The following is a 27,427-nucleotide window of genomic DNA, read 5'->3' as shown; positions in this document are numbered from 1 at the left end:
GGGTAGGGCCAAGGGTGGCAGGGTGAGGGTATCAGTAAATGCAGCCCTCGGCCCAATGTGCTAGTCCTCACGTGGCCCTCGTGGTCATTTGAGTTTGAGACCCCTGATGTAAAGTATAGTGAAGAGTCGGCACCGCTTTCTTAGTAACTTGTATTGTGGGGATGTGTTTTCCCTCCCTTTAAACAGGCATTAGAGGCAGGAAAGAAAGACGTAGGGAAAGGAATAGGCACAGCTTCTCACCTGTCTAGCCAAGATCAGCAGGCTTTGTAAGCACCATGCTCGGCAGCTGATCTTTATGCAAGAGTCCCATTGAGATAAGTAGGAATTGAACTGCAGGATCAACCCTGGAGGTGTGTGGTGTGAAGGGGGGGGGGAGCAAATGTGCACACTTAGAATAGACACATCGCTCACCGTCCGGTACCATAACATTTCCACGCTGCCTTTCCTCTGCCCGCCCCGCACCACAGAACACAGCCCTGGTTCGCTGAGCGATCTACCATCCCATTGGCTACAAGGGGTGACGTGTTGCTTCCGAACCTCCCTAATAAACCAGTAACTGCCCCTCCCTTTGCTACTGCTGCTGCTGCTTTTTCATTTGTGTCTACAGCCTGCGGGCAGCATCGGAGCCAATCACACGCCACCCTCCTCCCACAACAGCCAATGGAGTTTGAATAACTCCGAACGCACCAATCGAAGGGGCTCGGCGCTGAGGTTTGAGCTCATTGGTCCAAAGGGGAGAGCTGGTTCATGAGTGGCTGCGTTAGTGACCAATCAGCGCTATCCCGGGTTGTGTGTGTGTGTGTGTGTGTGTGTAACTGACCGTGCGTCGGCGGCGGTTGTTCGAACCTCAGCGTTGGGGAAGGGAGCGGGGACCTGGCAGTCCCGGGCGCTGCGGTGAGTGTGGGGCGGGGAGGGACAATGGCCCCACTCTCCCGGCGCGGGAAGCCGCTGGTCCTTTCCCTGAAGCCCTGCCACGCGCAGCGCTCTGGGGGCCGTGGCTGCGCGCTCCTGTGGGACAGCGCCTCTGCGCGGAGCAGAACATGCTGCTAGGAGCCTATGGTGAGGGGGCCGGGGGAAGGTTGGATAAGGGGGGGCAGACAGGGGACAGGGAGAAGGATGGGTTGGATGGGGGTGGGATCCCAGAGGTGGTGGTTAGGGGCAGGGGGTCTCTGGAGGGGGCAGTCAGGGAGCAAGGGGGTTAGATGGGGCATGGGAGTCCCGGGATCTGTCAGGGGGCGGGGGGTGGATAGGGGACAGGGAGCAAGAAGGGGCCGGGGGGGCAGTCGGGGGGGTCTCTGGAGGGGGTGGTCCGGTGACAAGGAGCTGGGGTGTGTGTGGATAAGTTGGGAGTTCTGGGGGTGGCCTGTCAGGAGGCAGGGGTGTGGAGAGGGTTTGGGGCAGGCAGGGAACGAGGGGGGTGTTGTATGGGTCGGGAGTTTTGGGCGGGGTCCTGTCAGGGGAAGAGGAGCGGTTAGATAGGCTCGGGGGTCTGGCTGGGAGCGGAGGTGTGGATAAGGGTTGGGGCAGTCAGGGGACAGGTAGGAGTTAGGCTCGTATGGAGGCAGTCAGGGCAAGGAGCAGGGAGGCTTAGATGGGGGTGGGGTCCCAGGAGGGGGTAGTCAGGGGACAAGGAGTGGGGGGGAGGGGCTGGGGATTCTGATGGGGTGGGGAGGAAGAGGGAGCGGATGGGGGTGGGGCTAGGGCTGGGCTCCCTGGGTGCACATCCTAATGAAATGTGCTGCGCACCCCTATCTGACCGTGTGGCGGCAGCTTTTCGAGCCTCAGTGCTGGGGAAGCGAGCGGAGTCAGGGACCCCACAGCCCCAGGCGCTGCAGTGACTGTGGGGAGGGGAGACGGGCGCTGGCTCCTGTTGGGGTTCGGAGGGGTGAAGGAGCGGGGACTGGTCTCCATGCAGGCAGCAGGGCTGGGGGGTGCCTCAGCCCGGCCCTTCTCCTCCTGTCTGGGTCACCCAATGTGGCTCTAGCTGCTCACCTGTGGGCACTGCTGGGTCTCTGCCCCGTTCTCCCTAGGCGCTCAGAGGTCACTTCCCGTCCCTCCCCGTCTCGGGGCTACAGTTTAGGCTTTGTCCCTGGAGACAAGGGGGCGTGGTGTTTGCCCAGCATCAGCTTGGCTCTGTCAAGCACCAGCTGGGTATAAATCAATCTTCCTGAGACACCCTCTGCAGCCCTGGCTTCAGCTGCATGTGTAAGCGTGGCCCATAGCAGGCCACCTGTGCTCACAGGGAGTGTGCTGTGCTGGGCCAGCCTGCACAGGGCACTGGCCAGTAGGAGCAGATTTGCAGCAGACACTCCATAGCAAGTGCCAGCAGGTCACTGTTTCTCAAGCCGCCTTGTGTACACTCCTGCTTAAAAAACTGTTTGTTTGTGTGCAAATCTCTTTGTTTAGCATCTTCTGATACCTGTTGCACTGTTTTTTCTTGTGACTGCTGTCAACTGTTGTAAGGAAACTTCTTTCTTTGCAGCAAATGGTGAGCAATTTGGCCTGCTGATAGGATGTTAACTTTTTTCCTGCAGAGTCTTTACAAGTTTGTATGATTAGGGCCAGGGTGCTGTTTATTAAATTGTTGAGGATTTCACTTTAGATCTTCATGGAAACCCTCCCAGAATGTCTGGATGTTCTGGAATAAGGCTCACTGGTAGAGCTGAGGAGACAGCTAATCTAGGGCATGTCTTTGCTAGGATTTTATAACACATGTAACCCCAGCCCTGAGGCATGGTTTAAGACTTCTCTCTGTTGCTTGCTTCTTGGAGTGGCTTCTCACCTCAAGGGTATGAGTCTTGTGGGCTTGTCTGCCGGCCCCATACCACAGCTTGGCTGTGACTCCACTCCCACCCCCACCCCCAGCCTCTGCCCCTGGCCATGGCATCGCTTCTGGCCCCAGACCCCGCCCTCCAGCTGCAGCCCCAGCCTCAGCCCCCTTACCCCTGTACACATCTCCTCTCCCTGCCTCCTCCGCCCCCCAGTCAGAGCTGCAGCTCCATGACTGGCCCCAGCTCTGGGAGGATTCGGGGGCAGGGTGTGCAACCCTCAAAAGTTTGGGGACTGCTGCTCTATCCTATACTTTCAGTGTCTTTTTAAAGAGTCTGCAAACCTGCATGATCCTCCTCACTGTTTGCTATCTCTGACAGAATCATAGAACCTGCACAACTCTGCAGTATTGTCATAAGCATTGCAAGCACAGGACGCACAATCCTCCAGTATTTCCAGAGCCATAAGAAGAATCGAATCAGTGTGGAACGTAACTTTCTTGGAGGACAGATTGCTGTGGGGCATAGTGAGAACCAATTTAAGGTGGTTGGTGGTTTTTATGGAACACTGTTTCTGAGGCTGAGAAATGAGCATTAACTGGTGAGACTGTATTGTAATTCAGGTTTGGGATGACTAGCAGTGGCTGCAGAACTTTTGGATGTGCAAGGCCACATTGCTGGATCTATGGGCTGAGCTCATCTCAGCCCTCCTGTGTGAGGAGACCAAAATTAGAGCTGTACTGACAGTGGAGAAATGAGTGGTGATTGTGCTGTGGAAACTTATAACACTGGATTGTTGTTCGCCAGTGGAAAATCATTTTGGAGTCGGAAAATCCATTGTTGAGGCCCTTGTCATGTAAGTGTATAGGGCCATTTATCATCTCCTGTGCAGGACTATGACTCGTGGCAATATGCAGGACATAGTAGATGGATTTGCAGCAGTGCGGTTCCCAGTCTGTGGTGGGATGATAGATGGTATGCATATCCTTGTTTTGGCACCATACCACCTTGCCACAGAGTATATCAACAGAAAGGGCCACCTTTGTATGGTTGTGCAAGCATTGGTGGGTCATCAGAAATGCTTCAGCAACATCACTGTTGCCTGGTCAGGGACGATACATGATGCTTGCATTGTTAAGAACACAGGACTGTTGAAAGTTACGATCAGGGACTTTCTTGACTGGCAGATTACTATTGGCAATATTGAAATGTGAGTAGTGATACTGGGGGGACCCAATCTACCCTTGCTCCCTTGGCTCATGAAGCCATCCATCTGGACAGCATCCAGGAAAGATTCAGCTACTAGGTCAGCATGTGCAGAATGACAGTTGAATGGGTTTTGGTAGATAGAAAGGGTGCTGGTGGTGTGTAATCACAAGATTGGATCTCGGTATGTGTGGGGTGTGTGTGTGCGTGTGTCAATCCTAATGGTTTAGCTGACTGCTGTGTCTTGCATAATATCCATGAAGCAAAGAGGGGAAAGTTGCTACTAGGATGGTGGTGGAGTGGCTGACTGAGTTTGAATAGCTAGACACGAAGGCTTTTAGCGTTCAAAGTGAAACTGTATGGATCAGGGAGGCTTTCAAAGAGAACTTTAACAGTGAGCCATAGTAATACGTTGTGTACTGTGGTCTATCTGGTCCTGCTGTTTTGGAGCCTGTTGGGAATTATGTGGTGCTTACTGTACATCTATAAATATTACACTATCAGTGCACTTCTTAATTTTGCAATGCTTGCTGTACACTTATGATTATTACACTTTCACTGATCCTATTAACTGTCACGCTGTACACTAACAAATAAGCTACTCAGGTGTTCTGTGGGTGTGGAGGGGAAACCCCTCAATGCTGCAGCAGCTTCAGATAAAACACACAGGCACCATTGTTGATATACAATAGAATCTTAGAGTTATGAACTGACCAGGCAACCACGCGCCTCATTTTGAAACTGGAAGTTCAGAATCGGGCAGCAACAGAGACAAAAATAAAAGGCAAATACAGTTAAGTAGTGTGTTAAATGTAAACTACTAAAAAAAAAAAAAAAAAAAAAGGAAAGCAGCATTTTAATCCCACATAATAAAATTTCAAAGCTGTATTAGTCAATGTTCAGCGGTAAACTTCTGAAAGAACAAGCATGACATTTTGTTCAGTATTAAACATTTCAGAGTTACAAACAACCTCCATTCCTGAGGTGTCATACCTCTGAGGTTCTACTGTAATCACAATGGAAAGTTCAAGTTCTAATTCAGAACTCCCTTCCCATGCTCCCCTAAAGTTTTAAACAAGACATACTTATTAACACTTATTTAGAGTGCTTGTGCACAGCATAACTCAGTGCAACAGCCATGATGTCTACAGCCTATTGGGGTGAGGGAATTGCTCAGTTGCATGAAACTGAGTTTATGGCGATGCTATTGAATACTGGCACCATTTTCTACAGGGTGGTGGTGATTTTTAGGTGATCTCACTCCTGAGGGTAACAAATAGAAAGCACAGCTGCTGCGGATGTTCTGGAGCTGTCTGTGTGTTCCTAGCCTGGGTACTGCAATGATGCCTTCCAAAGTTATCACTGACTGGCATGGGAAAGCATGAGGAAGAAATAAGACTTTCATCCCAAACTTTCGGCAGAGGATTAAAACTTTAACTGAGAAACTCTTCACTGTGCTGTCTCAGGAGGATACAAAGAACTGTCCCTTTGTACATGCACAACTAGGTCGACAGAAGACAGCTTACATCAGCCTAACTTTTTAGTGTACACCAGACCCAAGTGTGTTTTCATTTGGTAGTACAATAGCTTCTCAACAAAGAAAAATCTGTATCTGATTTCCTGGCAATTATTTGCAGTGCTTCATAACTGGTACACTTTTTTTTCTCTCTCAAAATACAGTTCTGCTTGAAGAAACAGGTCATCCTACAGTTGTGTCAATATATGCAGCAGTGGAATGCATGTTTACATTTGAGTGTTTGCCCCATGCTGGCAGAAACAGTGCTTACAAAATCAGCTATTTTGCTTTCAGAAAACTGTAAAACTTGTAAAGAGAAAAGCACAGCAGACACCTAAAATGAAGGTATAATTTTTCTCAGCAGAGAAAGCGAGGCTTTCGGAGTGAACACGTGTGTGTTAGTGTTTTGCATGGATAGCAACACATCAATGGAACAATCTTTAACAAACTTTTCGTATGATCATAAAAATAACATAGTAGGAGGCATCTTTTTGAAATGCCTCAAGTGTTGGACCAGTAGAGTAAATATTATCCCTGTAAGAGATGGAAGTCACTTGCCTTTCTCCAACTTATTTTAATAAGGCTATGTCTACACTAGCACTTTTGTCAGTAAAACTTTTGTTTGTCAGGGATATGAGGGAAAACATACCCCTGACCAAGATACATTTCACCGACAAAAGTGCTGATGTGGACCGCGCTATGTCGGTGGGAGACACTCTCCCACTGACCTAGCTACTACTGCTTATTGGGGGTGTTTTAATTATCTTGACAGGAGAACTCTTTGCTGTCTGCATAGAGCAGCTACATGGGAGATCTTATAAGGTTTCTAGTATGGATATTGCTTATGGAAGCAGAAAGTCAAATTAGAAGTTATGCTCCAGATAGAAATTGATACTGATGATTCAAGAGGCTGAAATGTGATCCAACATTACAACAGTTTCATAGTCATAATAATTCAGACAGGGCTAAAAAGAATTTTAAAGTGAGGAGTAATTTTTAAATACATATTCTTTACTGCATTCAACTAATAAAAATAAAAAATTTGAATCCTAAGCCTTTTAAAAATCAATTGTAGTAATGTTCTCCTTGTGTTTCAGGTTCAGTGATATACACTTTGTATCAAAGAAAAAAGCAGATATAAAAATGAGCTGGGTTGTAGAGGAGTGGAAAGAAGGCCTTTCCACAAGGGCCCTTCAGAAGATTCAAGAGCTTGAAAGTCAACTAGACAAGCTTAAAAAAGAACGACAGCAAAGACAGTTTCAGCTTGAATCGCTGGAGGCAGCTTTGCAAAAGCAAAAGCAGAAGGTAATAGTCTTAATGCACCATGTCACTTCTAATGCATTTTTGTTCTGCTCGTGTCTATTCAGAGTGCTGCTGTAAAGATTCTCCTACCTGTCATTTTGACCACGTCATCTCTCTTGGCACCCCTCCATTCTGTATTGCGATAAACAAGCTGCTTGTCTTTATTTCCAAGCTCCTTCATGGCCTACCTCATCCTAAGTATCCTTTTTTTAGTTCACTATTGAAATGTCAACTCCAGCCTCCGATTGGCCTATAACACATCCATTTGTTAAATTTTTCAACAAGCATCTTTGTGCTTTCTCCCATGCTGACTGTCAACTTCTGCTTGGGAGGAGCTCCCCATAGTCATCTGCAAAGTCCCCTCATCTTCTTTCAAAGCCCTCCTCACAGCTCTCCTTTGCTGTGATCCCTACAAAAAACTTGACAACAGTTAGGCCAGAAGTCGGCAGCATTTTAGAAATGGTGTGTTGAGTCTTCATTTATTCACTCTAATTTAAGGTTTCGCATGCCACTAATACATTTTAACATTTTTAGAAGGTCTCTTTCTTTAAGTCTATAATATATAACTAAACTATTGTGGTATGTAAAGTAAATAAGGTTTTTAAATTGTTTAAAAAACTTCATTTAAAATTAAATTAAAATGCAGATCTTATCAGTTTAGTGTGATCCTTGCCCTTGGTTTTCCTTGCTGTGTTTTCCAATATCTGGCACATATTTTGATATTTTAAGCTGCACGTAGGTTTCTGAGTGATCAGTTGTTAACGGGCTCTGAGAAGGACAGAGGACAGATTTCATGTGTGAAAATACTTGTTCACACAGGTATGTGGTTCCAAATGCTGAAAGCATTGCAAATGCAATTTTCTTCAAACAGTTAAATTTCACTGGTAGGGACGTCCAGCAGGTCAGAATAGAGACCCCATGATCTCTCTTGGTAGCTTCAAGTACATTCCTCAGATCTGCAAACTTTGATGCGCACAATTTTGAGCTTTTTAACTGAATGAGCTGCATTTCATAATTTTCAACACCCATCCACTGAAATACAGACAAATCCAAGTCACTTTTGTTGAACTTTTCAAGTTTAATTAGAAAAGAAAGCACTGGGCCAAATCGCTGGAAATCTTGAAATGTCAGAAAATTCTGATTCCTGTTCTTGCGTGTACATTCTAATCTGAACGTCAAATGCAGTGTGCTGTTCCACGTGGCATGATAGTGATGTAAGCAGCAAATCAGGACTTAAAAATATCCCAGCACAATTTAAGGTGGAGGTGCTGAGCTGTGCCCCTTCTTGCCTTGTCTGCACCCCTTACTACAACAGGCTGGGGCCAGTGGGTCACAGCTGGAGGCGGCTGCAGAGCCCTGGGCAGCAGGCTGAGCAGGGCTGGCGGCTGGTACCCAAAGCCAGCAGCAGAGCCCCTGGGACCGGTGGCCAGGACCTGGGCAATGTGAGTGCCAATGAAAATCCGCTTGCTTGCTGCCTTTGGAATGTGTGCCATAGATTGCCTACCCTTGAGTTAGGCTGTACTCTCAATACACAAGCCACCTATCCTAGTGACCAATGTTGTCTCTTTGTTTCCTTGTACTCTCCCCTTTTTCCTTTTCTTGTACTTAAATTGTAAGCTCTTTGGGGTAGGGACTGTCTTTTAGTTTTATCTCTGCAGTGCCTAAAACCGTGGGGTCCTGATCCATGACGAGGGTTCCTAGGTGCTACGATAATAGCAAGCAGTCATTTATACAGTGCGTGTAGAATGCTGTGCAAACATTAATTTTATGAGACACAGTGGGGCGAGGGGAATTTAATACCTTTTTGTGGAAATTGTTTTGATAAATTGATTGAACAAGGTGCTTTGTAAAACAAATTATTTCTACAAATGAACATGTGTGAACACGTCACTTCATGTAAAATATAATATTTATAAACATACCAAAATTGTCATGCTGATAATTTATGCCCAGTTTCTCATATCAGTTGCTCATTGGTATTTTGTGAAGGATTAGCTTAACTTTGTTTGTACCCAGCAGAAGGCTCATTCAGCTTGACACAAACTTGTCTGTATGGGCATGGTGGTTTCAAAGTACTGGAGTACACTCTGTTGCAATGGCCTATTAAAAATTGCTGCTTTTATTTTCATAGGTTCCTAGGCCAGAAGGGACCACTGATCATCCATTCTGATCTTTTATATAACAAAAATCACAGAACCTCCTAGAAATAATTCCTAGAGCAGATCTTTTAGAGAAACATCCAATCTTAACTTGAAAATTTAAAATTATGTACAACAGTAATAAGTCCCCACTTATGCATCATCAGCATAGTTTGAACCCCAAATATTCATCATTGTAGCACAGACGGTCGCTTGAGCTAAAAGGACTCACTCTTAGGTAAAGAACCTACAATTTAATCAGGGCTTTAGTCACAAAAAAGCCATAACACCTAGGTTTATAGCTGTTAAGATTGATATCTGCATAACCTCGTCATTGCTGCCATCAGAAATTGCCATACCAGTAAAATGTAGACTACCTACTAGTAGTTTTTTATGCTAATACTTACACTGTGTAAGATAGTGAAGGAAAATTACACTAGCCCCCTATCCAGGCCTTGCTGTGTATTCGGTCTTAAACTGTCACTGGCCTCTTGCTCTGATAGTGCTTTTTTGGGACCATTCTAAGTCCAGTATCTCAAACTGTCAGGGATAGGAATGTATGCAGTATACCTTGCAAAGGCTGGGAATATCAAATCTGTTTTCCAATGCTACATAACACAACAGAGATCATGAGAGAGAGGATCTTGAAATTGTATTATTCTGATTACTATCTTGCATCCCTGCTTCAAATCAGACATGGCTGTTCTAGCTGCTGTCTTAAGGAAATGCAACTTGAGCATTGATCTCTAACTCTAGTCATTCAGGAAATACTGGTTGCTAACACTGACTGATCATCATCTTGCTCCTCTCCCTTCAAATCTGAATCATGTGGCTTTTAAGTTTAACTCTTCTAATGATGTGCAAGGGCCGTAAGCACTTTATTGGTCTGGATAGGTGCTTTTTATAACCAATACACTCTTCCAAGAACAGATATGAGGCCACTTGTTAGAGAAATTAGATGACTTGTGGTGACTATGTAATTTTGATTTTAAATGTTATACAGGGAAGGCGTCTTTTCAAAAATGTAATATGGACATTGATAGAATAGCAAAATAGTTTTGTGTGTAACTGAAATTTTCAGTGCTGTCTGGCCTCTGAAATGTAGTGAATAAAATTATTCAAATACCACTTTTTTTTTATAAAGCAGAATTTGTTTCTTGTGTAAGTCCTCTCCGCACTGCACTCTGAATAAAGATGTTTATTCCCAGGCTTGATCAAAATCTAAAAATAAGTTGTTGTTTTTTTTAAAATTGACCAAATTAGGTTGAAAATGAAAAAAATGAAGGCGCAATGCTAAAAAGAGAAAACCAGAGCTTGATGGAATTGTGTGATAATCTTGAGAAAACAAAGCAGAAAATTTCACATGATCTTCAAGTAAAAGAATCACAAGTTAATTATCAAGCGGGACAACTAACTTCAAGCAAGAAACAAATTGAGAGACTAGAACAGGAACTTAAAAGGTGAGACCTTACCGTTCTCCTTTAACTTGTGTTGCTGTCATCTCATTTAAATATTATTTTGCTTAGACATGTAAATAGCTCTCAAATTACTGTCTTTGTCCACTTTATCTTATTTTAATTTAACTGTATTCTGTATTTTGAATAGAAGTTTGAGTTTGTGGCCAAAATTTTCAAACCTGGGTGCCTAAAACAAGGCTCCTAAGTCCCATGTTTAGGCCTCTAAATAAAGTAGTTTGATTATCTGACATAATGCACACCTGGAACTCCCACTAAGCCCAGTGGAATTCATAGGTACTCAGCATATTTCAATATTTGGCCTTTTCTTTGGGCAAAAAAGTTGTTTTTTAAACCTGTAAGCTTAACAGGATTGAAAAAAATATGAACTTTTTGCCTATCAAGATAAGACCTTTTATATAAGTGCCTAAATATGGACTTAGAAGCCTAAGGCCCTTGCTTAAACTTGAAAGTTGTCTTAGCAAAATTCATCTTTCTTCTTAGAGTTCTTGTTCATGTCCATTCTATGTTAGGTGTGCGCATGACGCGTACACGAGCGTTGGAAACTTTTTCCTTTAGCGGCTCCTGACTGGGTCCCTGCCAGAGAGGCACCACTGCACTGTGTGTATATATACCCCCACTAGCCCGATCCCCTCCAGTTCCTTACCGTCCATGGTGTCGTTGGAACAACCTCTTGCTCTCTTAGAAGCAATCCCTTAGGCTTAGAAGTACATAGCTGTTATCAGTTGGTTAGCATTTCATTGTTGTTGGACGCTAATAGATTAGGTGCTTGGAGGATTCCAGCACCCGCCCCAGGCCATGGGGCATGCCATAGGCCCAAGGATTTAAGGCTTGTGCCACGTGCCACAAGCCTATGCCAGTTAGTAACCCCCACGACTCCTGTCCATATTGCCTGAGGGAAGCTCACCAAACAGTGAAGTGTAAGATCTGCAAGGCCTTTAAGCCGAGAACAAAGAAAGAGACTTTCGCTTAAAGCAGTTGCTGATGAAGGTCGCGCTGCAGCCATCGGACCTGGAACACCCAAAGTTGGTCCCAGCCTCCTTGGTGCGGAATGCTCCGGAGTCGTTAAGAGACCCTATACTGGCCAAGCACCATAAGCCGTCGGCCTTGAGACACCACACTAGGCCCCAGCACTGCTCATCTTCCCTGGTGTAGCCGAAGGTAAAATCAAAGGAGAGGCACGGACGCTCCCTGCAAAGGAGACCAGCGCCATATCAGGCCCCGGGTACCGGGAATGGCGAGATGGACACTGCACTGACTTTGGCACTGATGCCACAAGTCCCTCAGTCCAGCCAGAAGTGAACTCGGTGCAGATGAAGGGCTTGAGGGCGTAATAGATGAGCCCTCCACACCTGACACCTTTGAGACTGCAAACGACCTCATCAGATTGTTGAAGGCGAGCCCCCTCCTGGCCAGGGAGAAGTGTCCGGCACCTGGGCCCAGGGTGCCGTCGAAGGGAAAGCTGGCAATGGTGCACCCCTCGAGGTCACCATCCTGGCACCGCTCCCAGCGTTGGTCCCAGTCGAGCTCAGAGTTGGTAGATTCCCAGTTACCCTTGACTCCGAGGGAAGTCTGTGCTAGAGGCGAGTCAACATGTGGATTTAGTGCAGGACACGGCGCTTCCTAGCGCACCCCATCCCCGAGACTGGCACCAGGAGGAGAGGAGCCGGGAGTCACTGAGGGCTCCCAGAAGGCACTTGTCCTGGTCCAGAGAGCAGCAGTACTGGTCCCGCTCCTGATCAGCAGGAAACTGATTGTCAGCTTTCTGCCAACACAGATCGACAGCACCGCTGTGGCCTTCACACTCGTCATCACCGGAGTCCGGTGCCGACTTGGGCAGATACAGCTACCCACAATGGGCTCCAGAAAGCAGGGTGGTAACCACAGTGGGGACCGCCAGGGCCTACCACCAGCGTTAAGGTGCTCCCTCCAAGGCCAGCTACTCAGTACTGTGGTTCCGGTCCCCGCACCAACGCTCTTCTGTAATGGAAGCTACCATGTCCAAGCCACCCGCAGCTTCGCCGAGCAAGAGACTGGAGAGCCCAGCACCGTGCCCGGTGCCGCCCCCTGGCCACCAGCCCCAGCCCAAGCTGGAACCCCTTCCCTTGAGGGAGAGGGACCAGGGTGACCAGCTGGAGGAAGCTGAGCAACTGCCAACTTCCTCGTCATCCCCGGATGAAGCGGTAGCAGGCACGGCGGTAACAGGACCTCCGCCAATAGACCATAAAGCCCACGAAGAGCTGCTACTTAAAGTGTCCCATAATTTGGAATTGCAAGCCGAGGAGACAGTGGTGGACATTCTGAGCCCAGAAGATCCATCCAGAATAGCGCTCCTGCTCATTAAGACCATTCAGTCTAATTACATGACTATATGGCAGACCCTGGCATCCAGCGCACCAACAGCCACGGGTGTGGAGCACAGATACTTCGTCCCATCAAAAGGATACAACTTATTATTCTGCCACCCAAGCCCATGTTCCCTGGTAGTCTCGGTGGTAAATGAGAGAGTGCCATGGGCAAAAGGCTCTGGCCCCCAAGGCCAAGGAGGAAAAATGCCTAGACCTGTTTTGGCAGGAAGGTGTATTTGTCAGGGGGCCTTCAGTTGAGGATTGCTAACCACCAGGCAATCCTCAACAATCATAACTTCAACTCCTGGGTGGTAGTGGGGATGTTTAGGGACAACCTCCCAGGAGTTCACGGCCCTGGTAGAGAAAGGCAAGGCTGTAGCGAAAACCTCCCTCCAAGCTTCCTTGGACTCAGCGGCTGCAGCTGCCAGGACAGTTGTGTCTGGCATGGTCATGCAGCTCTCAGCGTGGCTTCAGGAGTCAGGTCTCCTGCCAGGGGTCCAGAATTCGCTCTAGGACCTTCCCTTCAAAGGGTCTGGACTCTTTTTTTCAGACCAGATGGAGACAAAGCTGCCTAGTCTCAAGGACTCTAGAACTACACTCAAGTTGCTGGGTATGCACACCCCGGTGACTCAGAGGAAGCCCTTTAAGCCACAGCCTCCTCCCCAGCGCCAGTACTAGCCTTGTCCTCGACAGGAGCCTTACCTCAGGCAAGGCAGAGACAACAGGAGGTGGCGCAATAATAACAATAACTCCAATAGGCCAGAGCTAAGGCCAGCATAAATCTCAGCCGGGCTCTAAGCCAGGCTTTTGAAGGTGCGCTTGAGGAAAGCATGTCAGATCAACTACTGGATCCATCCCCTTGTTTCCTCATCTGCCTGTCCTGCTTCTCCCGTGAGTGGTCCAACATTACATTGGACCGTTGGGTGTTACACATGGTGTGAAGCAGGTACACACTACAGTTTTCCTCCCTGCCTACCCCTCACCCCTCTTCCCCATCCCTCTTCAAGGACCGTTCTCACGAATATCTCCAAGAAAAGGAGGTTCACTTGCTCCTAGAGGTAGGGGCAGTACAGATAGTACCCTTAGACCTAAGGGGGAAAGGGTTCTACTCCTGCTATTTCCTCATCCCCAAGGCCAAAGGGGGCCTTTGGCCCATTCTAGACCTGCGTGGGCTCAACAGGTTCCTAATCAAGGCCCGGTTCTGCATGGTCTCTCTGGGCACCATCATCCCTTCCCTGGATCCGGGAGACTGATACGCTGCCCTTGACATGAAGAATGCGTATTTTCATATCACCATCCACCCAGCGCATTGCCAATTTCTGTGCTTCACCATAAACCAAGAACATTATCCGTTTGCTGTTTTACCGTTTGGCCTAGCTGCGGCCTCACAGACATTCACAAAACATATGGTGGTGGCGGCGGCATTTTTTTGGAGGCAGAGGATTCGAGTTTACCTGTACCTCGACGAATGGCTCCTGGTGGGTGGATCCGAAGAAGAGGTGCAGATGGCCCTGAGTCTATTCCGCAAGCTCAGGCTTCTGGTCAATGTTCCGAAGTCCACTCTCATGCCAAAGCAGAGAGTGGAGTTCATAGGGGCGGTCCTGGACATGGTACAGGCAAGGACGAGCCTTCCAGAATCACAATTCCTGGCCATCCAACAAGCAGAGAACTCTCTGTGTCAGTTTCCCATTACAATGGCCAGATATTGCCTGCAGCTTCTAAGCCACATGGCAACTTGCACACATGTGGTCAAGCATGCCAGACTGAGAATCAGGACTCTGCAGGCTTGGCTCGCCTGTGTATACCACCCAGGCAGGGACCCCCTAGACTTGATAGTGACAGCCCTGGGGGATGTGCTGGACTACTTGATGTGGTGGCAGTCCCAGACCGCGGTTTACGAAGGCATCCCCTTTGCCGCACAACAGCCAGACTTGATGCTGGTAACAGATGTATCAGACCTCGGATGGGGGGCTCACCTGGGGGACCTTAGGAACTAGAGCGTGTGGTTGGGGGCGGAGCAATCGCTCCATATCAACGTGAAGGAGCTCAGGGTAGTTCATTTAGCGTGCCAGACCTTTCACGCCACTCTGAGTGGTCACAGCATGACAGTCCTGACAGACATGACCTCCATGTTTTACATAAACAAGCAGGGCGGAGCCTGTTCCTCTCCGCTCTGCCACCAGGCTCTCCTCCTCTGGAACTTTTTGCATAGGTCACACAATTAACCTACAGGCAGTGTATCTCCTGGGGGAGCAAAACGGGATGGCGGACCACCTCAGCAGGTCTTACTGCATGCACGAATGGACGCTCAGAGCAGACATCATGCTATCGCTCTTCCAGAAGTGGGGGTTTTCCCCGGGTGGACCTGTTCGCTACCGAGGGCAACACCCAGTGCCCGTAATTCTGCTCGTTCCATGGTTGCGTCAGCTACTGAGCCCGGGCTGCGTTCGCAATTCCTTCCTCTGGTGCACAAGGTACTGCTCAAGGTGCACAGGGCCAGGGCGTTGATCATTCTCGTTGCCCCTGCCTGGGCCTGCCAGCACTAGTTCACCACGTTCCTGGAGCTGTTGGTGGAGGCCCCAATAATCCTGCCCCTACGCCAGGACCTCATTAGGGAGGGAGGCTTCTCCACCCAGACCTGTAATTGCTGCATCTGACAGCATGGAAGCTATATGGTTAAATGCTTTGGAGAGCCAGTGCTGCCTGTGCAGCAGGTTCTGTTTGGTAATAGGAAGCCCTCTATCAGAGTGACTTACTTGGCTAAGTGGAAGTGGTTCTCGTGCTGGTGTGGGTCACAACAGGTGCAGCTGCACCAGGCCCCAGTGCCGGCCATTCTAGAATATCTGCTGCACCTCAAGCAGCAAGGGCTGGCCCTGTCCTCTATTAAGGTGCACCTGGTGGCTATCTCAGCCTTCCTCCCAGGGTTTTCAGGCAGCTCAGTTTTCTCCCACCCAATAGTGGGGCGATTCCTCAAAGGTCTGGAAAGGGTGTTCCCTTACTTGCACCCCCTAGTCCCTCCATAGAATCTCAGCTTAGTCCTTTCTGAGCTCATGGGGTCCCCTGTTTGAGTCCCTGGCTACCTGCTCCCTCCTCCACCTTTCCTGGAAGGTGGCAGTCCTGGTGACCATCAGCTCAGCCAGAAGGGTATCTGAGCTGAGGGCTCTCACTTCAGAGCCGCCATACACTGTGTTTCACAAACACTAGATGCAGCTCCACCCACACCCTAAGTTCCTCCCAAAGGTGGTTTCACAATTCCATCTGGGCCAGGACATTTGTCTGCTGGTGTTTTTTTCCCAAACCCCATGCGGACCCAAGTCACCGCAGCCTGCACATCCTGGATGTCCACCGAGTACTGGCATTGTACTTGGAGCATACCAACTCCTTTTGTAAATCTACGCAGCTGTTCGTGGCTGTAGCTGAACAGATGCGAGGCCTTCCGGTGTCGGCGTAGCAAATCTTGTCGTGGAGTACGGACTGCATTCGGGTGTGTTTATGACCTCGCTGTTGTCCCAGCTCCGGCAGTCACAGCCCACTAGACCAGAGCGCAGGCAGCTTCCGTGGTCTTCCTGGCACAGGTCCCGATCCAGGAGATCTGCAGGGCAGCCACGTGGTCATTGGTGCACACCTTATGACCCACTATGCGGTCAACCAGCAGGCACGGGAGGATGCGGCAGTTGACAAGGCGGTCCTCCGATCGATTGTCTCGTGACTCCTACCCTTACAAAGTAAGCTTGTAATCCACCTAAGTGGAATGGATGTGAACAAGCACTCAGAGAAAGAATGGTTACTTACCTTTTCGTGACTGTTGTTCTTCGACATGTGTTGTTCACGTCCATTCCACAACCCACCCTCCTACCCCCTGTCGGAGTCGCTGGCAAGAAAGAACTAGAGGGGGTTGGGCTACTGGGGGTATATATATATACACAGTGCAGTGGAACCACTCTGGTGGGGCCCCGCTGGCCCGCCGGGAGCTGCCAAGGGAAAAAATTTCCAACGCTCGTGCACACGATGCACACATACCTAATATGGAATGAATGTGAATATCACATCTCAAAGAACAACGGTTACAAAAAGGTAACTAACCGTTCTTGTTTTATAGCATAGCTTGGTGTGTGTCCACTTTTAATTTCCTGTACTCCAACAAAACCACCTGCTTTTTTCCAGCATTAATTATTTCTCTTTTTAGAATGACATAAGTCCCCTGCGAGTGTAGTTCTCATGGATGAATATGTACTTGTATAAGCAATCCTCTAGCTTCAATCCCACAATGCAACTTTCCATTCCAGAGTGACTGTGTGTCTGGTAGTCCTCTTGAAATCCACTGTCCAGGGTACAGAGACCTGGAAGTTGTCCTCACCTCGCTTTTAAATGTTTCTTCACAGCAACATCTGTTCCTGTTCCCTGCTATGTTTTCACTGAATATAGCTTCCTAGGTTTGTCTCATGTTACTGTCTATTCCAAGAGGGTGGTGCTCAGTCCCCCTGCACTATGGGGGAAGGAGCATGTGCAAACACAGCCACAGCACTCCTGAAGGAACAAGAATATTTACAGCAATTTGGTGAAGGCTATGGCAAAACTCAGCCTCCACACAAAAGAAAAGGAGTTGAGGCAGTGGTACCAGAAGGTGAAGAACAGATGAATTTTGGAGCCACCTGCATGACCTGTCTCATAGTGAGCTGGGTACTGCATTCTGGAGGGACCTACCTCCTCTGTGTAACCGTGGGCATTCTGCATCCTGGTGACGATAAGGAAATCCCTTCCTTGGAGTAATGGATGAGCGAGAGGTATCTGGCCCTCACCAGGAAGGTGGGGACAAGGAGGGATACAGCAAGGTGGGTGACAGCCAGGAGCTGTTTCATACCGAGCCATGATCTGCATCAATATTTCCTGCTTGGGCAAAGGCAGATTGTGATAGGTGAAAGTAGTTAATATCCCATTAAATAAACTATTGTCTGCTGATGTGCATTAACTTTTGGCAAATGCATACTTGTGTGCTTACATTGTCAGTTCTTGCCAGACAGTGAAGTGGTGTATCCCATATATCCTTTACATCCCCCCACTATGGCTGCAAACAATCAGCCATTACTCCACATTCCCTACTTTGTCTGTCGCCCATAAGAGACGCTCTGGTGCAGGTTTTTACATTCTCAACCCTCCCAAATTGAACTGCCCCTCACCTAGTTTTTATCAGGAGCTGTACCCAAATCTAGATCTAGTGCCCACATTATAATCAAATCTTCCTCTCAGAACAACAGGCCAGCGTACAGTGTACTGAAAACATCTCTTTAAATCATTATTTTTACTGCAAAGGTTCTAACTGCACTAGCAGCACGTGGCAGAATTGTTTGTAGCAAAGTCAATGAGGCAGAATTGACAATAACTGGTTTGATGAGGTTGATATCCTAGGATTACAAGTCATACAGAATCTGTGCACACATATAGTTCTCTACTAGCACTTAAAGGCATTACATGTAGCTTGGCAAGGTACTATAACCCATGAATAGAAATGTAGTGCACTCAAGGCTTAGAAAATTGAGACAGCACTGCAAGGGTACTGATCTGATGGCAGTATCTACAGTGTGGAAAGTCATCCTGAACTGTAAGTGCATACATATCACTTGGATCAGATAGACCTAACACAAAGGGGAGACACCTTGAATTTTAAACATTTCAAGGAACAGTATGGTCAGAGACCAAGAAAAGAAGCAAGTAAATACATGTCAGTTGGTACGCCATCAGTTGGTGTCTTACGGTACTTTGAGGTACAGACAGAGCAGCCTGTTAATTTTTACACACAAAGCTTTCACAGAAGACTTGCCCAAACATTATGTTGAAGGTACGCTATGGTCAGCCCACCATGATATGGCGCATCCCCATGCCACTTTGCCAGGACCTCTGAGGAGAATTATTGCAGAAAGCAGCAAGGCTTCACACTTGCATGGGCAGACTAAGACTTCTTAAACAGCTCTTTCTTTGCCACTTTGGGATCATCAAGGAGCATGATTTCCTGAAATAAGTGCCGTTATCTCTATTGAATACTATCCTTTTTATATATCTGAATGAACCCCACCCCCTTCCCAAGGCATTGGGATAGGAAAGCTTGATCTACTTTCCAAGTAAGGTCTAGCACTCATTATGCTTTAGTAATTTGGAGGCAATCCACATAGTTATGCTGTTCAGGGTGGGAAAATCTGAGTATCTGCAATGTTACGTCAGGGAAGGCTGCCTCCCTTCCTCTCTACCTGACAGTTCTCTGTTTATCACTAAGGGTACATCTACACTGCGGGATTATTCCGATTTTACAGAAACCGGTTTTTTAAAACAGAGTGTATAAAGTCAAGTGCACGTGGCCACACTAAGCACATTAATTCAGTGGTGTGCGTCCATGTACCGAGCTAGTGTCGATTTCCGGAGCATTGCACTGTGGGTAGCTATCCCATAGTTCCTGCAGTCTCCCCCGCCCAATGGAATTCTGGGTTGAGATTACAATGCATGATGGACCAAAAACAGTGTCACGGGAGATTCTGGGTAAATATCATCACTCAATTCTTCCATGAAAGCAACGGCAGACAATCATTTCACGCCTTTTTTCTTTGGATTGCCCTGGCAGATGCCATAGCATGGTAACCATGGAGCCCGTTTAGCCTTTTTTCACTGTCACTGTATATCTACTGGATGCTGCTGACAGATGCGGTACTGCAGTGCTACACAGCAGCATTCATTTGCCTTTGCAAGGTAGCAGAGATGGTTACCGGCCCAGTTGCACCGTCTGCTGCTTTGGAAATTGGCAATGATGGTTACCAGTCATATTGTACCGTCTGCTGCTGTCATGGGTGCTCCTGGCTGGCCTCGCTGAGGTCGGCCAGGGGTGCATGGACAAAAATGGGAATGACTTCCCAGGTCATTCCCTTCTTTATGTTTTGTCTAAAAATAGAGTCAGTCTTGCCTAGAATATGGGGCAAGTCTACTAGAGAACCAGAGAGCACAGCTGCTCCGGGTCAGAGTCCCAGATATCCTGCAGAAATGATGAGCTGCATGATATTCTTGGGGGTGCCCCTGCAACAACCCTACTCGTTGCTTCCCTCCTCCCACACCCCTCCTGGGCTACCATGGCAGTTAGCCCCCCATTTGTGTGATGAAGTAATAAAGAATGCAGGAATAGAAACACTGACTTTTTAGTGAGATAAAATGAGCGGGAGGCAGCCTCCAGCTGCTATGATATTCCAGGCAGGACATCTCCATTACTCATTAAAGGGTGGAGGGGAGAGGAGCACAGCTTCCTGCTGCTATGATAGTCCAGAATCTCCATTAGACATGGGGGGGGGGGGGAAGAGGAGCTCAGCCTCCAGCTGCTATGATAGTCCAGAATCTCCATTAGACATGAAGGGGAGGGGAGAGGAGCTCAGCCTCCAGCTCCTATGATGAGGACGGTTACCAGCCCTATTGCACCATCGGCCAGGACTGAATCTCCAAGACACAAAACTTAAAGCCATTTTTGCCCAGGTGCCCCCAGCCGACCTTACCGAAGCCAGCCAGGAGCACTCACAGGATGATGACGAGGACGGCTATCCATCATATTGTACCATACCATCTGCCGGAGGGGAGGGGAGGGGAGAGGATGCTGCTGTTTAGCACTGCAGCACCCTGTCTACCAGCAGCATGCAGTAGACATATGGTGACATTGAAAAAAGGCGAGAAACTATTTTTTTCCCTTTAAGGGGGTGGGGGGGTAAATTGACAACACATTCCCTGAACCACTGGTGACAAAGTTTTTGACTCTTCAGGCATTGGGAGCTTAGCCAAGAATGCAAATACTTTTCGGAGACTGCAGGAACTGTGGGATAGCTTGAGTTCTCAGTCCCTCCTCCCTCCCTCCATGAGCGTCCATTTGATTCTTTGGCTTTCCGTTACACTTGTCGCACAGCACTGTATTGAGTCCCGACTGTAGTCTCTGTCTATCATAGCCTGGAGATTTTTTCAAATGCTTTGGCATTTCGTCTTCTGGAATGGAGCTCTGATAGAACAGATTTGTCTCCCCATACAGTGATCAGATCCAGTATCTCCTGTACGGGCCATGCTGGAGCTCTTTTTGGATTTGGGACTGCATGGCCACCCGTGCTGATCAGCACTCCATGCTGGGCAAACAGGAAATGAAATTCAAAAGTTTGTGGGGCTTTTCTTGTCTACTTGCCCAGTGCATCTGAGTTCTGATCGCTTTCCAGAGTGGTCACAATGGTGCACTGTGGGATTCTGCCTGGAGGCCAATACTGTCGAATTGCAGCCACGCTAACCCTAATCCGATATGGCAATACTGATTTCAGCGCTACTCCCCTCGTCGGGGAGGAGTACAGAAATCGGTTTTAAGAGCCCTTTATATCGATATAAAGGGCTTTGTTGTGTGGACGGGTGCAGGGTTAAATCAGTTTAACACTGCTAAATTCGGTATAAATGCGTAGTGTAGACCAGGCCTAAGCCTGAGAGTGAGGCTCTCTTTAAGATTCTCCCTAACACCTCCACAGCTGTCTGGTCACTGTCAGAGCCAAGAGGAAGCGCACAGAGAAGGACCTTCTCTGTGAGGTTCTGCAGGTCTAAAAGTGAAATGCAAGGGCAGTAAGGCAGTGGTGTGAACAGCTGCTGAAGGAGTAGAGGGAGGAGAAAGATACAAAAAGTAATGCTGCTGCTGATCCAGCTGCTTAAATGAATTGTTGATCAATTATTGATTAAGAATCTCACTGCATTAGTTCACCCACTCCAAAGCATGGATAAATATGGGGTGTTGGCAGAGATCATCGACACCTCATCCCCTTGTGCCAGTTCCCGCTGTACTCTACTCCCATGGACAATGTCTCAGGGAATGAAGAACTTTGATTACATGTACAGTCATCTGTGATGCACTGACATCCAGTCTGCATATTGTACCTGTACCTAGTCAAGGTATATAGCTAGTAAAGTCAATTATCAGCTATCTTTTTTTTGTATGTCAAGCTTGCCATGGTGGTAATAAAGTACGTACTTGAAAGCTGGTGCAACTTTATTGTGACTTTTTGGTATTGCACTGCTAGAAAGTAATACAATTAGAAAGTCTTCCGTACTTCTGTAATTTACATGCATTGACTTTTTTTAGAAGTGCCTTTATTTAATCTAAATATACACCACCTGTACTACACTGATGGTCATAGAAAAATTGACAGTCTTCCATACTTCAATAACAAATTCATTAAAAGTGATGCATATCACAAATTCCACACCTGTTCTATTAATAGTTTCATAGAAACAGGGTTAGGCTATTACCTAGTGTCCAAGTAAGCTTTTAAAGCTTCCTTTACCTGAACTGCGTTAGCAATGCAACTATTAGCTAGCCTATTTCAGATCCAGCCTGTCCACCTCACTCATCCACCCTGGCAAGAGGGTCTCTCAGAGAGTGCTACATGCTGTGCATTACATAAGAACAGAGTGTTTTACTTGTTGATATGGAGCTTTAACATGAGACCCCTCCACTTATCCTGTTCTCTTCCAACTGTGCCCATTTCAGATTCCTTCTTCAGCTGCACAAGTGAGAGTCAAATCTTTCCTTGCTTCTGTCCAGCTTGCTAGTGTGTGGTTTCTTGAGGCAGAGAATTAATGGTAGGCAGTTTCCATAAACTGATTGGCATGGAAATGTCATTAATTCCAGTTGGATGGAGTGGGGAGTCTGCCTTCAATATGTAATAAAACAGTGTTTCTAAAACCATGGGTGTCCTGAATTTCTCTGAACCAGCCAGTGTTTGTCGGTAATGTGTCCCTTGTGATCTACAACAGCATGCATAAATTTTGAAGGTTTCGTTGTTTAGATGCTTATACGCTGGGCAGGGGGAGCACACAATGCGGATATTTCCCACCTATAACCCCAGCACATTGATGGAAACCCAGCTTATTGAATTTGTTTATTCTTTTTTGCACAATTGTCTAGCCTAACTACCCTGTACAGCAGGGTATGCGTTATTGTCTTGCATACCTCAGTGATGAGTGTCCTTACCATTAATTTTTTTTTTTTTTGTAACACCAAATTGATTACCCCACTAATTGATAGCAAACTGGTGTTGTAAGATTGCATAAGGCAGTCACCATTTGTTTCCCCACTGTAAGGGTAACTCACTTTGCTGTTCCTGTGCTGGGGGAGTGGGGTGAGCTGAGCATGTAATTCTAGGAATGAACTTCTGCATCTAAAAGTACTAGAACCAGTGATTGTCCCACCACCCATTAGACAGGCTCAAACCTGCCACTCCACCAAATGTGGTTGTTCCATGAATAGCTATAACGGACTAGCCTCTACATTTATTTTCCAGTTCTCCTCAATTGAGTCTTTGAATGCTGAGTCTTTGGGAATATAGCACTAGAGTACCTAGCCAGAGTGCAGCATGTTTTTTGCCAATACAACGCAATGCTATGCAGACATCATGCCAGCAGAAGTGGCAGAGTGTAAAATGCACTTTACCAAAATAGTTTTGGCAGTGTCACCATGACAACAGGATTTTTATGACTGCAACTTTCTAGTGCAACTTTTTAGAGAGGCAGGTCAACATTTTCAAGCCTAATACTAACTTTATCACTTATTAATAGAATATAACGAGTTTGGAGCTTATATGACCCTTAGGGGGATTGTTGTGCATACAGCAATAGCTTCATAAAATGGAATCTTAATAAAACAATTGAATTATGAACATTTGGGGAGCCTGCCTACATACAGTTTACAAATTGTTTGATATTGGAGACCCTATGTCAGACTGCAAACTCCATTTTGAACGTGGGTCTTTTAGCCTCTGTCTTTTTACCTCCATCTTGGACTAAAATTCCAAGGGCTACCATCCAGGCCAAACTAGTTTTTCAAAATCTGAATTCTAGGAGTGCTGATAACTAAGCAACAGAATCTGTGGTAAGGTACTTTAATTAGCTGATGAAACTGATTGGGAGTCACCTGACAAAGGGAGGGAAGGAGGTAATAAAAGAAGGTCTCTACATGGGAGAAGGGGGCAAGGAGAGAAAAGACCACAGATACTCCATGATTCAGGGTAGAAACCATGTGCAGGAGGGCAGAGAGAGAGGAAGAATCCTGAACTAGAGGACTCTGTCCTCAGTCCAGAGAATGCTCTAAGAGTGATGAGGAAATTGAGGCAGGGAATTGTGTATATGGTTTTATTATTTTTTTTGTCCAGATTTGTATACTTGCTGTGCTTGCTAATAGAGAGTGTTTTTTTGGGAACCCTTGTAAAGTCTGTGTTCGACTGCCACAGAGGTTCTCAAACTATTGTGCTGGTGACCCTTTTCACATAGCAAGCCTCTGAGTACAACCCCCACCCCCCATAAATTAAAAACACTGAATATATTTAACACTATTATAAATGCTGGAGGCAAAGTGGGTTTTGGGGTGGAGGCTGACAGCTTGCGCCCGTAATAACCTCACAGCCCCCTGAGAAGTCCCGACCTCCAGTTTGAGAACCCCTGAACTATCACATGTCACTGAAGCAGTGAACTATGTACCCAGAGTGCCCACAAAGTTGGAGCTCTGGGAAAAGAATGTGTTTAAGTCTGCAGGGTCAGTGCTGGCCTGGGTGCCTAAGACAGCTAGTTTGTGTGGCCTTATTTCTGTGAAGTGGAACTGAGCGTGTGCCCTGGAAGTGTACCAGAGAAGCCAAGGGCAAAGACAGTTGCTGCAGCCTGTTCAGGCCAAGGAAAACTTAAGAGCACTAATCAAGCATATTGGGACCCAAACACAGCAGTCTTATGAATGTCCAGCAGAGGGAGCTTTATTAGAACTGCGACCCATCTTATTATAATCATTGTAATTGCTTTTCATCTATGTGTCCTTTTTGTGTATAATTTATAGTTTTGAGTCTGAAATATTAAGCCTTGAATGTACGTAATGCAATTGTCTCTTTCATATAAGAGAAAATTTAAATAAATATCACTAGAAGTGAAAGTACAGATTCTAATATTTATTTGAAGGTGTCATTATAATCTAGAATTGATCTATAAATAATATTTTTAGTGATATCTTTATCGTACCAAATTTTGTATTTCTTGAATAACCAAAATTGCCATTCAATGTGCATTTTGGGCTCTTAATGTGTGATTGAGTCCTGTTTCTTTCTGTAACTAATTCCTTGCACTTCTAATTCTTTTTTAAACAGATACAAATCTGAACTTGAGAGAAGTCAGCAAACATTGATTACAGGAGACTTATCACTCAGTAGTACACCACAGAAGAACTTTACTGCTCCTTTAACACCAGATCAAAATCACAATGGTAATTTCCCCCCCTTGTCTAATAAGCAATTGAATAAAATGTAAATTCCTTTGAAACTACATGTCATTCCAGAGGCATAAAAGAAAACAAAAGGTGAATGAAGAAAACAGCTGACCGTGTGTTTCTCTTATAATCTATAATTTTCCAATATTTGAAAATTAATTCCCATGATTGAATATGTAGGAGTTTAAGTGAGCATACTTTGTGAGTCCAAGACTATGCTTTGTCATGATTTGGGGAAGGTACAAATGCAGATACTTATATGGAGATAACATACGTACATCCTAACTAATTATGTTCTATAACAAAATATTCAGGTGAAGTTTTCATTCAAAATAATTGAAATTCAGTTTTGGTGGCTGGTGAATCGGGGGCTTGAGGGATTTAGTAGTAAGTGCTCAGAGTTGGAAATGCTTATCAGTGACAATGTACCATCACACAATTTCCTTGAGTTTAGGGTTGTGAAATTCAGAATCTACAATACAAAACAGAAAAATTTCATGGACACTAAAACAAGGTTTTGCCAAAAACTTCAATTTGGCAACCTGCCTAATGAGTTAGAGATCAGTTTTTGTTCTCCTTTGAAAGCTGAGATTTCAGATGTTTTCAGAAGATGCAAAGCATTCTGGCTATGGTGTTGCTTGAGAAAGTGGCTGCTACAGTTATGTAGGAATTAAAGTGGAGAGAAGCAAGATGTGATTTTAGGCTGAGTTTTCAAATGTGTGGTGATTCCCATTATCAAGAAGTTAGGTGTCCAACTCCCACTGATTTTTCTTTTGAAGCTCCTTTGAATATCTGAATCTCAGTGCCTGATATTTTAGTCATGCTACAAATGAATGTTAATGCCAGGGAAATGATGGGGAAAAAAACTTCATTCAGGTGATATTGCAATATACATTTGTACCCCTGGTACTGGTCCCTCAGTCTAGTGGTTGCATTTTCATTGTGGCACTGAGTTCCAGATCTCAGTTTTCAGTCTCTGAACTATTCAGTTTTATTGGTTTTAGAAGAACTCCCCTTGAATCGTTGTCTTAATGTATCACTATATATAGAGATTAATGAGGGCTGTTGCTTCTACCACCCTGGTCTAATATTAGACATAAGAAATGGAATAGGGAAGATATTGTGTATGAAATGAGCCAGATTATTAGCAAATATTCACTGTCAATTTGTAGATTCTAAATTTGAAGAACTCCAAGAAAAATACAATAAAGAAGTTCAAGAAAGAAAAAGGCTGGAGGCAGAACTGAGAAATATCCAGGTTAAAGTAAGTATAAATTTGAAATGGGGTATATAGTATCTCAATCTCATTTAATGTGTGAAATGAAGAAAGGTGCAGTTCTTCAAAATTAGCTATATGATTTTTCAGGGAAAGTGGTAATATTAAATTTGCTCACTGTTCATGCCATTGAGATTAAAGTGTAGATTTAAGAAGAGTAAACAGTGGGTATGGTTAATTTTCTGACAGCATCTTCCAAAAGTTCAGTACTAATTAGAATACACAAAAAGAACTTTTTAAACATATTGTTTTCATGTAAATAATCATACATGACTGAGAATTTCTCATTACCCACAGTTTTAAAGATGGATAGAATTTATGCAGAATGTATATGTTTTGCATTTAAAGTCTGAAAATGACCTCGTATGTTTTCTGTTTTAAAAACAAAACAAACAAAAAACATAACCTACTCAAGTTGGGCATAGTTCTGTTTTACCACCTTAAGAATATACTACTTCATCATGCTTAAATCCTTTTTTAGTAAACTTGTATTGAAAACCTACAAACAAAATGAATAAAATACATGTAAAATCACTTTCTAGTAAATTTAACAGTTTACTTACACAATAAACTTAGTGTAAATATCCAGGAATATTCCTATTACAGTTTTTCAGTTGGTGCTTGCTTTTTAGCAATTTTAAAGACTGATAGTGTTCCCACTGAAGTCAAGGATTAAATTCTTTTAATTTTGGGGAGCAGTATTGGAACCCTTGGTGCTTTAGTCACAAACTCCATTCAAATGTTAGACATATTGGAAAACCAGGTTCAGTAAGTACCAATACCAGCTTCCTCGTATTTTTGGAATGTAAGAACGGCCCTACTGGATCAACCCAATGGTCCATCTAGCCCAGTATCCTGCTTTCTGGATAGTGCCAGATGCTTCAGAAGGAATGAACAGAATAGGGCAATTTACTGAGTGACCCATCACCTGTTATCTAATCCCAGCTTCTGGCAGTCAGAGGTTTAGGGACACAGAGATTGTCCAGTGAAAGAAAAATATCTGATATTAGAGTTTTTTGAGTCCAGTATTTTGTAAAAATAAGTGCAAATAAATGAGTCGCTCTTGTGTGTAGAATGATTTACATGTAGAATTCTTGCTAATGTGATCACCA

At 45.7% G+C, this 27,427-nt stretch overlaps 1 protein-coding gene across 1 annotated transcript in view; it reads left to right on the top strand.

Moving 5' to 3' along the window:
- The first annotated feature begins 807 nt into the window (after window positions 1-807).
- The window catches only part of CENPF (centromere protein F), an 87,083-nt gene continuing 60,463 nt past the window's right edge, over window positions 808-27,427 (top strand). Inside the window, exons 1-5 of the mRNA XM_032771253.2 lie at window positions 808-894; window positions 6,588-6,795; window positions 10,194-10,390; window positions 24,921-25,036; window positions 26,212-26,303. Coding sequence (XP_032627144.1) covers window positions 6,634-6,795; window positions 10,194-10,390; window positions 24,921-25,036; window positions 26,212-26,303 — 567 coding nt within the window. The 5' untranslated portion in view covers window positions 808-894; window positions 6,588-6,633. The remainder of the gene's footprint in view (window positions 895-6,587; window positions 6,796-10,193; window positions 10,391-24,920; window positions 25,037-26,211; window positions 26,304-27,427) is intronic.

Source organism: Chelonoidis abingdonii, chromosome 3 (genome assembly GCF_003597395.2).
Source record: "Chelonoidis abingdonii isolate Lonesome George chromosome 3, CheloAbing_2.0, whole genome shotgun sequence".
Lineage (NCBI taxonomy): Eukaryota > Metazoa > Chordata > Testudines > Testudinidae > Chelonoidis > Chelonoidis abingdonii.
This window is presented reverse-complemented; position numbering and strand designations above follow the sequence as displayed.